This window comes from Leptidea sinapis, chromosome 24 (assembly GCF_905404315.1).
Source record: "Leptidea sinapis chromosome 24, ilLepSina1.1, whole genome shotgun sequence".
In the NCBI taxonomy this organism is placed as follows: Eukaryota; Metazoa; Arthropoda; class Insecta; order Lepidoptera; family Pieridae; genus Leptidea; species Leptidea sinapis.
Genome location: NC_066288.1, coordinates 3161920 through 3177281, shown reverse-complemented (window position 1 = coordinate 3177281; position 15362 = coordinate 3161920). Strand labels below are relative to the sequence as shown.

At 35.0% G+C, this 15362-nt stretch overlaps 2 protein-coding genes across 3 annotated transcripts in view; one reads left to right on the top strand and one right to left on the bottom strand.

Moving 5' to 3' along the window:
- The window catches only part of LOC126971566 (pre-mRNA-processing factor 40 homolog B), a 31305-nt gene extending 29826 nt beyond the window's left edge, over positions 1 to 1479 (top strand). Inside the window, exon 18 of one of the 2 annotated variants that reach the window (XM_050817871.1) lies at positions 207 to 1479. In XM_050817871.1, coding sequence (XP_050673828.1) covers positions 207 to 309 — 103 coding nt within the window. In that variant the 3' untranslated portion in view covers positions 310 to 1479. Of the gene's footprint in view, positions 1 to 68 lie in introns of both variants that reach the window. The other variant, XM_050817872.1, reaches the window with a different exon arrangement.
- LOC126971557 (WASH complex subunit 4) lies at positions 1402 to 15181 on the bottom strand. Its single transcript, XM_050817856.1, has 5 exons — positions 14736 to 15181; positions 14212 to 14378; positions 7566 to 8059; positions 5364 to 7490; positions 1402 to 3927 (listed from the first exon to the last, which is right to left on the bottom strand). Exons 1-5 carry the CDS (start codon positions 15011 to 15013, stop codon positions 3721 to 3723), a joined length of 3273 nt encoding a protein of 1090 aa, XP_050673813.1. The 5' UTR covers positions 15014 to 15181; the 3' UTR covers positions 1402 to 3720.
- Positions 15182 to 15362: the final 181 nt, after the last annotated feature.

Sequence of the window (15362 nt, the reverse complement as noted above, 5' to 3'; positions counted from 1 at the left end):
TATTTTTGTAAACAAATAAGAAGGACTGAAGGTGATATTTTTATTAACTTGGTGCATGTTTCTTTTAGGCATCGAAAGGTTTAAAACTAGTTGATTGCGTGTAATGTCGCGGGGTCGCGTCGCAGTTTGACAGTTGTTTGTTTGTTTACAAACGTAGCCAAGTTTATAGAGGCGGTATTCAGTAAGTGAGTGCATGATATACGAAGGTCGGGCTCCGGCAGAGGCTCGGGCGCCGCGTGGACCGACGCCGACCTTGAGTCGCGGCGCGCAGCCTTGCTGGCCCAGTTGCACGAACAGGAGACAGACTGACGTCGCCTTCCCCACATACACATCTTCAACGACTACCCGCGAAGGAAACCGGAACCCGCACTGCCGACCGCGCTACCAGCCTCACCCACTTGTTCGTACTCGCCTGACGACGACCGCGCCGCAGAGAACACCGCTCACAGTGACACAGAACGCTCTGAACCGGAAGTGACGACACTGACTAAAGAGACTGTATCAAATGACTAATTTAATTATATCATTGAACATTACCTACATGTAATAGTGATTCCTTTTTTTACCAGAAATACTAATAGTGCTTCATTCAATATGATAATCTTTATTGTTTATTCCTGTATATATCTGAATATATACTTTTAATAGCTAATACAGTGACAGTTTTGATTGTAGTGTGAGCATTTATTATTCATACTATTTATTAATGTACATTATTGCAATTCAATGTGCTCTTTTTTTAGCCGAATCTGTTTTATGTGGACTCGGCCTTACGTGTATATAATGACTTATATTATGTGTAGGAAAAGATTTTTTTTATCTCATTGTTAGTGTACTCCAGGTACAGATAAGTGATAATATCGGACATTGACCTTTAAGAATCTGTCCCTGTTGCTCGTGTTATAGATGTAAAACGCCTATTGTCATCTATTGCCATTGTTTTTTTATTGTCAGTATAATCGGAAAGTTTGTTGTCACGTCAAATGGAATGTTGCTCTCGCATGCCAACGCGGCGGATAATGATTGGCCGTAGACGTTAAGTTTAATGTCCGACATTTTCTCTGATTCACGACTAGAAACATTATAATATTATAGAGTTGCTGACTATAAGAGCAAAAGTACTTTTTAGGTTAAACTTATTATTAAACTTTAGTATTAAGAATTACGTCTTATTTCATGTTCCATTTGATATTCTACACCTTATGTAATAAATAAAATATTGTAAATGCGCTTTTTTTATAAGACAAATTATTAGTTAAATAATTCAAAAATGTCCACAGCAATATATAGCGGGTAAATAGTGGGGCTTGCAAATAAGACCTACCTAATCCACTTATTTCAATTCTGATTTGGTTTTATGCCTTGTGTAAGATAATAAGGGTTGTAAAACAAACACAAAAGGAAGATAATTTCCGGTTCATACGATAATTGTTTATATTAATAATCTCTGTCTATAAAAAATATATACCTATTTACAAAGACTGTTTTTGATTTATTAACTCTCTAAAAACAATACAATTCCAACGAGTAATCGTTTTAACATGTTATAGGCTGGTCGGTTACGTCATATATAAGGAAGTTATTTAAAAATTAAAAGAAAGACGCTGTTTTTAAAACACAGCTTACGAGGTCCTTTCCTGGATATCTGAAAACATGCACAACCTTTATCCGCCCTTGTAAATATATTTCTATTGATAACAACGCTCACTCGCGCCCCATATACACGATAAGGATTCGTCGTAGGTTTGAATTGGCCACGATTCCCGACATCCCAGAAAGCATTTTGTGTGGACCCTCTGAAACTAGGATGAGCATTGTACCACAGACCATCATATATGGATACAATACGAAAATTGAAAACAAAATTGGTACGCGGCGGGCGGGGATACAATGGGGTGAGAATCAACGGTTATACCATTTGCGCCTGATAGAGTAATCGCCATAGTGGGAATGTATTCCGCAAGAAACCATTAGGTACAAAAGTCGACGATACCGCGCCCAAGAGGTCTTATCTCCAAATTATTTTATCAGGTTTTATTTGTTTAAATCGGCTCTTGGAGCCTTAAATGAATTTTCATTAATTAGATCAATATGTTATGATAAAACTGAAGAAAATTATTCGTGACTATATTACAAAATTCTTAGAAAAATACTGCCGATGTCGTAAGTACAATATTTCAGATTCGACACTTTACTGAGGGACCCGTTTTTTTACAATTGTTTCTTTAAATATGATTCCATAAATTTTAAAATGAATCCAGATTTAAACTTCTAATAACTTGTTAGGCAACCGATAAAACAGGCCAGGAATTTTAGTTTGCTGAGTGATAGGCTATGTCTGACACTCGGCGATTTGTATAACACTTTGTGTTAGTGTGCGTGAATTGCTCAAAATATATGTTAAAATACATTTATTTTCTCAAAATTTATTCCTTTAGTATTGTTTTGATGTCATTTCTAAAATACTAGATACTAATACCTCTTCGGAAACAAATGGCGCTCTGAGAGAGAAGAAGCGGCGCAGGAAACTCTCCCAGCATTCTTTTTTTTTTGCGCACTTTTTAATAAAAATATGCAATATTGTACTGTCAATTGTCATTGCTATTGCTATAAAATAATCATAATCTAGTCCCAGGCTGTCCGATCACTTAGATATTCAGCTGTGGAGTAATAGGATTTACGTTATTATATAAGTTAGTTTTAAACTCTATTTTTATCGATGTTTTCACAGTCATAGTTTATCTAGACATATAATTAATGATTTAAAGATTTTGGCCATAATATAGTACTTATAGAGAACACATACTTGTTAATTTCCTACAAAAACCTAATTGGCCTTATAATCTCATAGATGGATTGAAAAAAGAGATCCCCACAGTTATCTATAGATTGGTAATTAAAACGCTAAAAGCAGGAACATCAATCTAGGATGACCGATTTAGAATCAGGACTGGAATATAGAAAGTGGCAATACATAAATATATTTGATATTTTTTTTATGAATTAGCAATTTTATAACTTCTTCAATATACACGAACAACTCAACATGCTTAGTTACAATTCGGAAGAAATATGTAATGCTGATGCAACGACTTTACCTGAATTAGTTGATACTCTGAATAATTTGAAGCGAAAAAAAATATATTTTACTATTTGAAATTCAAATTAAATATGGTCGTGATTTTTTTGGCAAAGTAACAGTAACATTATTGTTAGTATCAACAATATTCTACATAAATAAAGTTAAAATCTAAAGAAATCAGCTTTCCGGTAGGTGCTACTTACGTTTTAAATATATAAATAAAAATATCTTTATCTACTCCCATGCTTTAAATCCTCTATTAAAGATTCTAAAACAGTTAGCTTATTGCCAACATTTTTTAATGTTGTAATTTTTAACTCAATGTCCTAATAACCATTACACCATCCAAACGAGTGTTGTAATCAAATTCAGCACAACATTGCAACACTCGTTTGGATGATGTAATGGTTACTAGGACTGGCTTTTTTAATTTTAGCCGTAAGCTGTTTCAGAATCTTTTATAGAGGATTCATATTATGGGTGTAGAAAAGTCTTGTATGCAACTGTTGATAATTAGGTATTAAAACACTCATGTTCGCTTCACTTTCACTCGTGTTTTAATACCCCTTATTACACAACAGTTGCATAAATAACTATTAATACATCAAACTTTAACAATATTGTAAATATTTAAAAATTTATCTAAAAAATATTCTTGCGCTAGTAAGGCTGTAATAAAGCAGTTTGTATTCTTCCTCAAGAGTTTTAAGTTTCTTTTCGGATAGTGCCAATGCTTGTTGTAACTGAACTGATCCACTATTTTTCTGTTCGTCTATGATTTGCCTTTCCTTTTTTATATACGCCCAGACGGATTCAAACCAATGTAACGCTTCAAAGTTCGAATCCTGAAAATAAAATTAAAATATTATGAATTCTATGCACAAAACAAAAACTGTAAACGACTACTTTATTTTTATGATGTGATTTGGTAAACTTATGTTCCATTAAGCAAATTTAAGTTGTACCATAACTTATAATCAAAGGTCAAAAATCATTCGGAAGGACGCACGATCCATAACGTTGATGTTTGTTCAATTCTGTGGTAGCGCCGTTATCTACTGTTCCTGAAGATGGCGCCACAACTGGAGAATTGCAAACTCTTTCAATTATAATATCTCTCTCACTCCTTACAAAATTATTTTATTTGTAATTTTATTAAAATAAACACCAATTATTGTTATATTCTTTAGTGGCGTTTAATTGCTGGTAAAATCAAATACAATAAAAAACCACATAAGTCGTATCATCTTCGACTCAATAAATGTACTTCACCAAGTATCTAAATACACCAATATCGGGCCACTGCCATTCCCATGGAGATCAAAAAGGCTAAAGAGAAATAATCTTCAGAGAAACTGTGTCATCATAAAGTGAGATTAAAGTTAGAGCTTTAAGGCGCAGGTCCGCACATAAATGGAGTATGGATAGCTCTGGTCTGGTAGACTCCAGTATCAGCCCGAAGCATTAGAACCATGCTATGTACAGCTGCTCGAATTGTTGGAGCTGTCTGTGATCTTATGGGGCACGTATAGAAAGGTGCCCGATGAAAAAGATGGTATCACCTCTTGGTGATCGCCGCGGCCCATTCTCTCTTGTAGAACCATAGAAATCACAAGAGCGTTACAGACCCCCGAAAACACATTGTTACGTGGCGGGCGAGAACTGGACTGCTCACCCTGAGCGTGAACGGTTCCACCAATTGAGCTAACGGCGCTTACACATAGGGGAACATGGAGATTGCAAATCATGCTGTTGAAACCGCAAAACTATAATATTATGTTTTCATACAGACGGTTAGTAAGCAAAAAACATGCACGGATAGCGTCAGTTTGGAAATGGAAGTCGATAAAGTTATATTTTTACTGTGGGTTGGACAAAACTGACTGCTGAGGAGAGGCCCCATAGTAAAGAGATCGCGCGTTCATCGCCGGATTCTATTTTCTATTGAGTGGCGGTAACCGCGCGGCTTGACTAACCGCACAGTTTAATCTAAACGATTATGAAAATACTGAATGGGTATGACCTGCGCGGTTCCCCATGAATCTGGAACGGCGTTGTTTTTATTAATACGGCTTTAATCACGATTTATCGTTGTGGGTACCGGACCGCCATGGCGAGTGATAAGAAGTGAGTAAATCCATATTAAAAAATAATCTTTATAATTTTGGAAAATCAAATTAGATTTGATTGAAATACCTCAACAGATTCACTACGCTATGATACATCAACGTATGTTTTTCATCAGTTTAAATCAACCTAAAACAATGTTTAAACAAATTACCTGATCCAAAAGTTTGAGTATGTACGCTATACCCATTGCGAACCCATCATCAGTAAATCCAGCACCAACTTTGTTCTTCTTGGACATTTTGTCTTTAGATAAAATCATATGTTCAACAAAATTCAAAGTGAGTGGTGGCACAATGATAAAAAAGTTTTTCAGATGTGAATTCTTTGGACTTCTGTTAACTGAAAAAACGTCAACAAGCAGTTTGAAGTATTCGGTCCCTTGAATGAAATTCGATATTAAGTCCTCAATGTTTTTATCTAAGCCCACAGATGTTTCCTTTGTTTTTATTGAAATGTCGGTGTTTTCTGTTAAACTCCGGAATTTTTGTGTTTCTAACGACGGTAGAAACGCAGTAGCGTCGGCACAACTGTGTCTTCCTCCAGATCGAATCATTCTGACGTATCCCATTGCGTTACCGATCTCAGTAATTAAAGCTCTAAACTTGTCTAAATAACTCAAACCGTCCTCTAATATTCCTAATACTTTAATGCCTTTGTTGAACTTCTCTGCGTTTTTATAAGGATACATGCTTCCATGCTCTCCAGTGCATTCTTTAAAATTTCTCAAGTCCTTTATGAGTCGAGATTTAATTTGCTCATCGTACATAAATTGTGAAAAAATATAAAATTTATTTTTCAAGAACTGGTATGTAAAGTTAACCGTAGTGTTCATGATGCCTGTTCCATGAGTTCTTATTGAGTTTGCTATGTGTCTAATATTGATGGAGTTTAAGTGTTTGTTATTACTGCTTTTCTCAATAAATAATTGATTGTTGAGATTGTATTGATATTCTGATACAAAAACGTGAATATTGCGCATAATCTCCAATACGTCCAACCCTTGTTCTAATGTTTGAGTTGGAAGATCATCTTGAATTGTTTTCAAATTAAATTTAAATCTGGCCATCTGCCGCATTTCACCATATGTTTTCCAATCCGACAACACTACAGTAGTTAGATTATAGTATGTTTTCGACAGGTAATGTTCAACAGAAGGAATAACTCCAATGTATTCATTATGAATTTTTAATTTGTCTAAAACCAGTAACAGTTTTTTTATCATGTCTGATGTTAATGGATTTATCACATCCAATTGAAGATGAGAGTGAATGTGTAGCCGCAAGTTTGTTTCAATAGCATGGCTAAACGATTTCAAAACATTTTCATCAATCATGGATTTTATATTCATTAAAAACTCTGAGGAAAGATTATATCCAAATTGATCATCAGCTTCACGTAAATGCTTAACACAGTCTTCCAAAACAAATAAAAAGTACTTCAGTTTTAATGCTTGAGGCTCAGTGCTGAAATTTTGTTGAAAATAGAACGGTATGATGTTTTGGTGCCACATCATCCATGAACAATCACAATACCTTTCGATAGCTTTCATAAATTCTATTAAATATCTTTCATCCTCTAGTAACCTTCCAAGTTTGTAATAACTGTCTTCTGAATATGTAGTATCAGGTATAAAACTTAATGCCACATTTGTGGCGATGTTTCTCTCTATGGTTGGTGCTCCTTTGATAGCTTGTTCAGCAATTACAATGCATGTAAGTTCATCTAACCTTGTATTTGCGTATCGCTTATCATCTATGATAGATTTTTTAACCTCAATAACTGACGACGCAGTTTGGAATGTTAAGTGCTGAATAACCATTATAATTGAATTCAATATTTGGTTATGGTTTCTACTAACAGCATTTTTTAGAGTTTTCAAGATGTCAGTAAATTCAAATATTAATAGTAAAAAATTTTTCTTAAGTGGTATTCCAAGAGAAAGATGCAGATTAATAAATGAGAGCACAGAATGAAATAAGTTGGAGGCAATTTCAAGTCCTTCCAGTAGAGTCTTTGAATGGAGGCTCATTTCGCAAGCATTGAGTTTATTATTACTAGAAAAGAGTTCCTCCATTGATAAAACCCAATGAGTGCATATATTTTGAAGAGCTGTTATTTCCCGTGGAAGTGTTGACTTCTTTGTACTCATATAAGCCTGTCGAGCTTTTAACATGGTTTGAGATACCTTCATACTGCTGGAACTCAATGATGATGCATATCGGTGGAGAAACTGCTCAGGGAACCATATAATGTTGCCAATGATGTAAACACTGTGTGCCTGTAAAAATAATAACAATATTTTATACATTTGACTAAATATAATTTATAATAAACAAATAGAATTGAAACACACCTTAAAATTTAATTCTGTCAAAAATTTGAAGACTTTTTTATCACTATAATTAAACAAATGAGAATTTAGTATAAATAAAGCATTTATTTTTATGCACTTATACATATTATCGAAGTTTGGTTTTTCTTGAGTTAACTTATCCAGATTTACTAATGCTTGCTTTATATAATTGGTGAATTCTGTCATTACTACTCCGCATTTATTTTCTGTTAAATTCTTTTTTCTGAGCATAAGTATATTCTGCAGAACATTTTGAATAATATCATCACACATTATCCTTGATGTTATGCTTGAAATTGCATTACTTATGGCATCCATTTTATCTTTACATATGTTCTCAGCTTTTTCATGTTGCATACAGTATTTTTCGAAAGTTTTGCAAAACTTGTTCCATTTAGTTGGCAATGAACATTTAGATATCATTAGTTCTGTTAATACTAGCAAAGTAAATAATTCTCCAATATTGTTTATAATAAAGTGCCACTGAATTCCAGCTGAAACAGTAATGTAACAATTATTCAATGTTTTCTTTGATAAGGCTGAATTCTGAAACATCCCAAAATGTGAAGGATACACCTTCATATTTTTAGAAGGTGCCAAAACGTATAGCTACTGATGTTAACAGTTTATAATTGACATATTTTCCAACATATAAGTATTGATCTTTAAAATTTTGCAATTGCACCATAAAAATTTCAGCAACCGATGTATGGGGAAATCTATGAGGTAAAAAAATACCTTAGGGTCAAAAGGATTTTAATGAAGGAATTGTTTGATATAGAGAGGTAAATGGTTGTCATCCGAAATAAAGTCTTACTACAGTGTCACATGACAGAACAGTTTTCGATACATTTTAAATTCGTCCAAAATAATACTGAGAATGCAATATAACTTCGCTGCGAACCCCTGACGTCACGCCATAAATATCTTAAATCGTATAGTGTTTGGCTCCTACATTCTAGAAGCCAATAATAATGGCCAATGTACAATCTGACGTACCACTCCCAAACGTAAATGTAGGTGAAGAGAACATGACATTTTAAAAATATACTCAAATATATTAAGCATCCCAAAATATAAATTTTTGAAATGTTAATTTCATCAATTTATACAATATCTATACTACTATATAAAAGAAAAGCCCCGTCGCATGTGTCTGGTTCGAGAAAAACTCAAAACTTCCTTGTGCGGTGTTTCCGGCATGGGTACCTTCAAAAAAAGCGCGTACACCTTCCTTAAAGGCCGGCAACGTTCTTGTGATTTCTCTGGTGTTGCAAGAGAATGTGGGCGGCGGTGATCACTTAACACCAGGTGACCCGTACGCTCGTTTGTCCTCCTATTCCATAAAAAAAATAAAAACTGATCTCAATACGTATTTGAAACTCAACAATGAAGTGTCAATTCATGCGGAATGCTTAGGTATGTTAAGGTTTTGTGTATAATGGTTAAAATATGACGACGATTGTTGAAAAAAAAACATCAAGCAGCTTTGACCGGTAGCGCTGCCTAATAATGGGACCTTCGAGGAAAAAATGTATGGTGGGATTGCATATTTTTTGAAGGTCTATACAAAATTCCATGGCGGTATATGTCTAAATAAATGAAACCTGTTCTATTTTTTTATTTATATGAGAGGGGGCAAACGGGCAAGAGGCTCACGGGATGGGGAGAGGTGAGGCAACCGCCCATGGACATCCGCAACAACAGGTGTGTCAAGAAATGCGTTGCCGGCCTTTAAGGTGGGAGTATGCTTTTTTCTTGAAGGTCCCTAAGTCGTATCTGTTCGGGAAGACCGCTGCCGGTAGTTGATTCCACAAAGTGGCTGTGCGAGACAAGAAATTTCGAACAAAACGCGCGGTTGTGGAATGCCAGACGTCTACGTGATGCGGCTGGTACTTTGCACGTCATGTCCGGTGGTGGAATTCGGCCGCTGGAATCAACCCGAACAGCTCCTCTGAGCACTCCCCGTGATAAATGCGGTAGAAGATGCAGAGAGAACCCACATCTCTACGCAATGCTAGAGAATCAAGCCGATCGGAGATGACTTGATCGTCGGTGATTCGAGCCGCTCTTCGTTGTATGCGGTCAAATGGAAGAAGCTGGTACTGGGGAGCACCCGCCCAGAGGTGAGGACAGTACTCCATGTGAGGCCGAATTTGCGCCTTATAAAGTTGCAGGCGGTGGCTTTTAGTGAAGTACTGTCTCGCCTTACTGAGTACACCAAGCTTTTTAGAGGCCAGTTTGGCCTTCTCTTCCAAGTGACCACGGAACTGAACGTCGCTCGATATATCGACGCCAAGTATGCCAATACAGGCTGTGGCAGTTAGAGGAGTGATCTCGAATCGAGGGGAAACGACAAAGGGAGACTTTTTAGTGGTGAACGCACAAACTTGTGTCTTCTTGGGGTTGAATTGGACTAAATTTTGTCGGCCCCATTCCGAGACTTTGCAAAGCATAGTCTCGATTTCAGACACAAGTTTGTTCCGGTTCTCGTCGACGCTATCCCGGGACATGTTGGCACGGCCGGTGTAGGAAGCATACCCCGTGCTGTCATCTGCATAGCAATGAATATTGCTGATTTGCAGCATGTCATTGATATGCAGAAGAAACAGCGTAGGGGACAGCACGCAGCCCTGCGGGACACCAGCGTTTATGGGTTTTATTAATTATCTTCTATCAAAACGAGTGCGTAGTAAAATAAATTGAAGCGGTCGCATGCGGCACGACTCATAGCAGCAGCAGCTCAGCGTGTCGCGGTTGGAGTTGCAGGGTAATTGTGTGGTAAGTGTCGATGGGGGAACACTGTTGACGCAATACAAAACTTATTCTGATTTCTCTATAATTGCAGCAATAGCTATTCAAGTTCACATGATCGAGGGTCAAGTAATAATAAGCAAAAATTTTGAGTCGTCAACTTTTTAAAAACAATTTTATACATTCAAATTCAAATATTTTTATTCAAAATAGGATTTAAAATCACTTATTGAACGTCAAAATCTACCACCCATTCAAAAGAGACTGCCTCAGACCTGAGAAGAATGGACGCAAGAAACTCAGCGGGCTTTTTTTTTTAATATAAAATATGGATTACAATGTAATATCGTACAATAAACATTTATAATTAAAGAGCCTGAGGGTGGTCGCTTTAATCCCAGTCCGTGGTGTCATTAAGAAAATCGTTTATGCTATAATAACCTTTCCCACGCAAACGTTTTTTAACAATTCTTTTAAATTTCGTAACACATTTGTTTTGTACATTTTCTGGGATCATATTGTAGAAGCATATACATCGCCCAACAATAGACTTACTAACTCGACCCAACCTAGTAGTAGGCATAACAAGTTTATGTTTGTTCCTCGTATTAACATTATGAATGTCACAGTTTCTAGAAAATTCCTCAATGTGCTTATGAACATACAAAACATTATCAAAAATGTATTGAGAAGCAACAGTCAAAATGTTTATTTCTTTAAATTTTTCTCTTAATGATTCTTTAGGACCTAGGTTATAAATCGCGCGAATAGCCCTCTTCTGCAGCACAAATATAGTATTAATATCGGCCGCACTGCCTCATAACAATATACCATAGGACATAATACTATGAAAATAACTAAAGTATACTAATCCCGCCGTATCTATGTCAATTAACCGTCTAATTTTCTTAACCGCATATGCTGCAGAACTAAGCCTATTCGCCAATCCTTCAATATGGGGGCCCCACTGCAATTTGGAATCAAGAGTAATGCCAAGAAATATAGCAGATTCCACTGGTTTTACCACTTCTCCATTTAATAAAATATTCGCATCTACATTTTTGAAATTTGGCGCGGTGAATTTAATATATTTGGTTTTATGATTATTTAACAATAAGTTATTGGCGCTAAACCAGTACACGATGTCAGATAGAGCATTAATCTGTATATGTAGAACCAATGACTCTTGTGTGTAATATTATAGTGTCTCCGGATTTATCTTCTACCTCCATGTACCAATTCAAATATTTTTATTCAAAATAGGATTAAAAACACCCGGTTTCAATCCAATTTTGATAATAGCCATTTTGGCTCACCTAAACTTCTTTACCCCTTTAAAATCACTAAGTTGATTGATGGTAATTTTACTTTTCTTGTCTGTGAAATGAACTTTCGTTTGGTTCTTTTTGTCTTTTTCAGTGTATTTTTAACAAAAATAAATCAATATGGACCCTTTTTGTTGCTCAATGGCAAAATCTACCACTCATTCTATATTTGTTTCCAAATTCATATATTGTATGTTTATTTGATGGTTTATAAGGTTGGCAACACTCTTGTGATTCCTCAGGTTCATAAGAAGGTAGGTAGTGCGGTGACATCTGTCCCCGGCATCCATAAAAAAGAATGAAATTCCTAGTTATCAAAGACACTGTTGTATTTGGGACGAAAAATTTTGACGGAGCTTCCCGAACGAAAAGTTGTTATCCGAGTTGGATTCGAGAGTACAGTTCTATTACAGGAGAAGGTGCGACATGGACATTAGATATGATCTTCTAGTCCACGTTCATTTTCGACCTACACTACACCTTGGAAAGCTGTATTGAGGCCATCGAGCATATAAATCTTCCATGGTCTCAGTCATGATGACGATATCGTCTGCGAATCGAAAGTGAGTAATGTATTCGCCATTGATATTGTTGCCCAGTCAATTCCAGTCCAGAAGCTTAAACGAAGCAGTGAACAGCTTCGGCGATATAACATCGCCTGGTTTGACTAGCCGCTGCAGTCGGATAGACTTCGAGATCTGATTTTGGAGACGGACTGTCACAGCGGAGTTTCCATACAATCACTTCAACACTCTGGTATATCGATAATCAATGTGACACCTTTGAGAGATGAATCACTACTCTGGTCTCCATCGAATCAAAGTCTTAGTCTACGACCGCTAAGCCACTATGGCTTGTAATACTCGTCCATCTACTGTATAACCTGCACTCTGCAGCAGGGTTTGTATGTGGTCTATGGTGCAAAAGCCTATTCGGAATTCCGCTTGTTCGGGAGGGTGGAAGTCGTTGAACCTGTGCACGAGATGATTCATAGCCTAGAAAACAGCTTATATATATGGCTCAGAAGTTATATCGGTTTTAAGTTCTTCAAAAGCATTTTATCACCCTTTTTGAAAAATAGCACGCACTATACCTCTGTGCCAAGCTTGCGGTATTTCACTTTCTTGGGAAATAAACATTTTGACTGTTGCATCTCCATATATTCTTGATAATTTTACGTTTAATTTTCACTCCAACGATTTAAGTTCTTTGAAAGACCGTCGAACCCATAGAGACATAATATTTTTATATAAATTATTACATAATATAGCTGATTCTCCATTTCTATTAAGTAAAATAGGATTACACTGCAGAAGGCCTACATCCCGATGTAAAGATGTATTAGATGTTGCCTATGCGAGAACAGTACATGAAAAGAACAGGTTTATAATTCGGGCATGTAGCTGTTATAATAGAGCATACAGTCATATTGACATATTTCATGAAAAGTTAAATGTTTTCAGATCATTGGTTTGTGATAATTTAGATAATTACTGATTTTTTTTAACCCCATTCTTACATTTTTTTTCTGAATACTTATCTCATTTGTAACTAATTCATTATAGTATTGTATAATAGGCGTGTATAGTATTGTGTAACTTATATAGCTTGTAAGTAGTTGTTAATTTGTATTACTTTTGTTTTGTGGTTTTTATCTTACCGTTGCTTACCTTTTAACTAAAAGTGTTGTATAAATTGTTGGAAACTTCACTGGTGAAAGTGTAAGTTTTAAGATTTGTTAATATTTAAGTATCATAATACTGTTTGTTTCCTACACATGAATAAATAAAATAAATAATTATCTGTATGTATAAGCACATGAAGGAATTTGCTAGAAACTGTGATAATCATAATGTTATCATGAGGAACAAACATAAACTTGTTATGACTACTACTTTTTTAAGTTGAGTTAGTAAGTCTGTTATTGGGTGATGTATATTCTTTTTAAACATGATCCCAGAAAATTTACAACACAAATGAGTAATGAAATTTAAAAGAATTGTTAAAAAATGTTTGTGTGGTAAAGGTCATTATAAGATAAATGATCTCCTTATTGATACCACAGACTGGAAATATAGCAAACACCCTCAGGCTCTTTAATTATAAATTTTTATTGTACAATATTGCATTGTAATCCAAATTTTCAGGTCTGGGTGGTAGTTTTTTTTTGACATTCAATAATGGCTGTTCCCAATATAATATCTACAGATAGAGATAAGCTAATCTGAAGCTGTCCCAATACACCCGATAAGTCATTCTTATCACCTAATATTAGGATGTGTGAATTGAAATTTCCATACAAACCTCTATCTCTGGTAAGCTATATGTCGTCCAACAGACTGTGTTTACGGATAAGATGAGTTACCGTAGATAAGTTTATTGGGACAGAAAAGTCAACAATAGTTACGATTCCTATCTCAAGTAAGAGATAAACTGAATATTGGGAATAGCCATAAGTAATATACATATCTATCTATATAATCCTCTTTTAAATAAAATTATTTGCAATTCATTTAAATAAAAATAGTAATAATGCTATACTCTAAATGAATTAAAAATCAACTTACTTATGCTGATAATGTCTCCCTTAAAAATAGCAAACATCTGACATATAATGTTTGCAAGAGTTTCATTGCACCGTGATATAAATGCATTCAAATTACAAATAGATTCCATCTGATCTGCTATTTTACTCTCAGTATATTCATCATACAATGACAAAAATTTGAAATGCCTAAAACAGTTTCACAAATAATATATATCTTATTTACTTGTATAATAATGGTTAATAATATACTGAATAAAATTATAGAATAATTGCTGCCTATCATGCTTAAATTGATCTGTGTACTGAACAGTGTTCAAATTTTTTTTCCACAAAAGTGGTGCATAATTGCAGTGCAGTTTACATCTAAGAAAAGTATTGAATCAAAACTGTCATGTGAATTAAAATACATAATATGTGAAGTTTATGTTAAAAACAGTTTGTTGCAAAGTAACAATTTACTTCATAGAGATAGCAGATAAACTGAGTTGAAAAGTTTAGAATAAAATGTCATAAATTAATAATGTGGTTAATATCTTTACCAACCTTTCAAATGCTTCTGTTTTCAGTGTCGATATTTCTACGCACAATGATGTAAAACTGCCTAAAATCTTAGTCATTACAGGATTGTCCGACATTACCAAAGTGGTTACTGGCACAAATTCTCTAGAAACTATATCAACTTTAATAGGAAGAAATGACTTATTCTCCTCTGTGGGTCCATATTTTAAAATCGACGCATAATCTTGATGTTGTATTTTAAAAAACTGGCCATAACTTTTTAAAATATGTGTACCAGCTTCTTTTTCTAAATCAGTCTTCATAATGTATATATTTTAATAATTATCATCTAAAATAAGTAAATTCTTTAGATTATTTTATTGATATACATGCTATCGAGACAAAAATACATTATTTTCAATTTTAAAATATTACTAAATATTATCACAAAACATAAACAGAACCACCTAGGCTTGACCTAGGCGCTAGCTAGCGAAACCTCAAACCACAGATGACAGAACACTTTAACTGAACGAAACTCTCTATCTCTAGGAAAAAAGCGATTCACTCGATTGTTGAAAGGAGCAGTAATGGACAGACAAAGAACGAAGATAGCCGAAAGCCACTAAATTGACGTTATTATTTTCCTACCCTACTCAAAAGAAGGCGGTG

Coding starts and splice junctions, on each gene's coding strand:
- LOC126971557 (XM_050817856.1), bottom strand. CDS start 15,013: ATGAAGACTGATTTAGAAAAAGAAGCTGGTACACATATTTTAAAAAGT. Junction 7,491..7,565: donor TGACAGAATTAAATTTTAAG/GTGTGTTTCAAT, acceptor TTATTTTTACAG/GCACACAGTGTTTACATCAT. Junction 3,928..5,363: donor TACTCAAACTTTTGGATCAG/GTAATTTGTTTA, acceptor TTTTATTTTCAG/GATTCGAACTTTGAAGCGTT.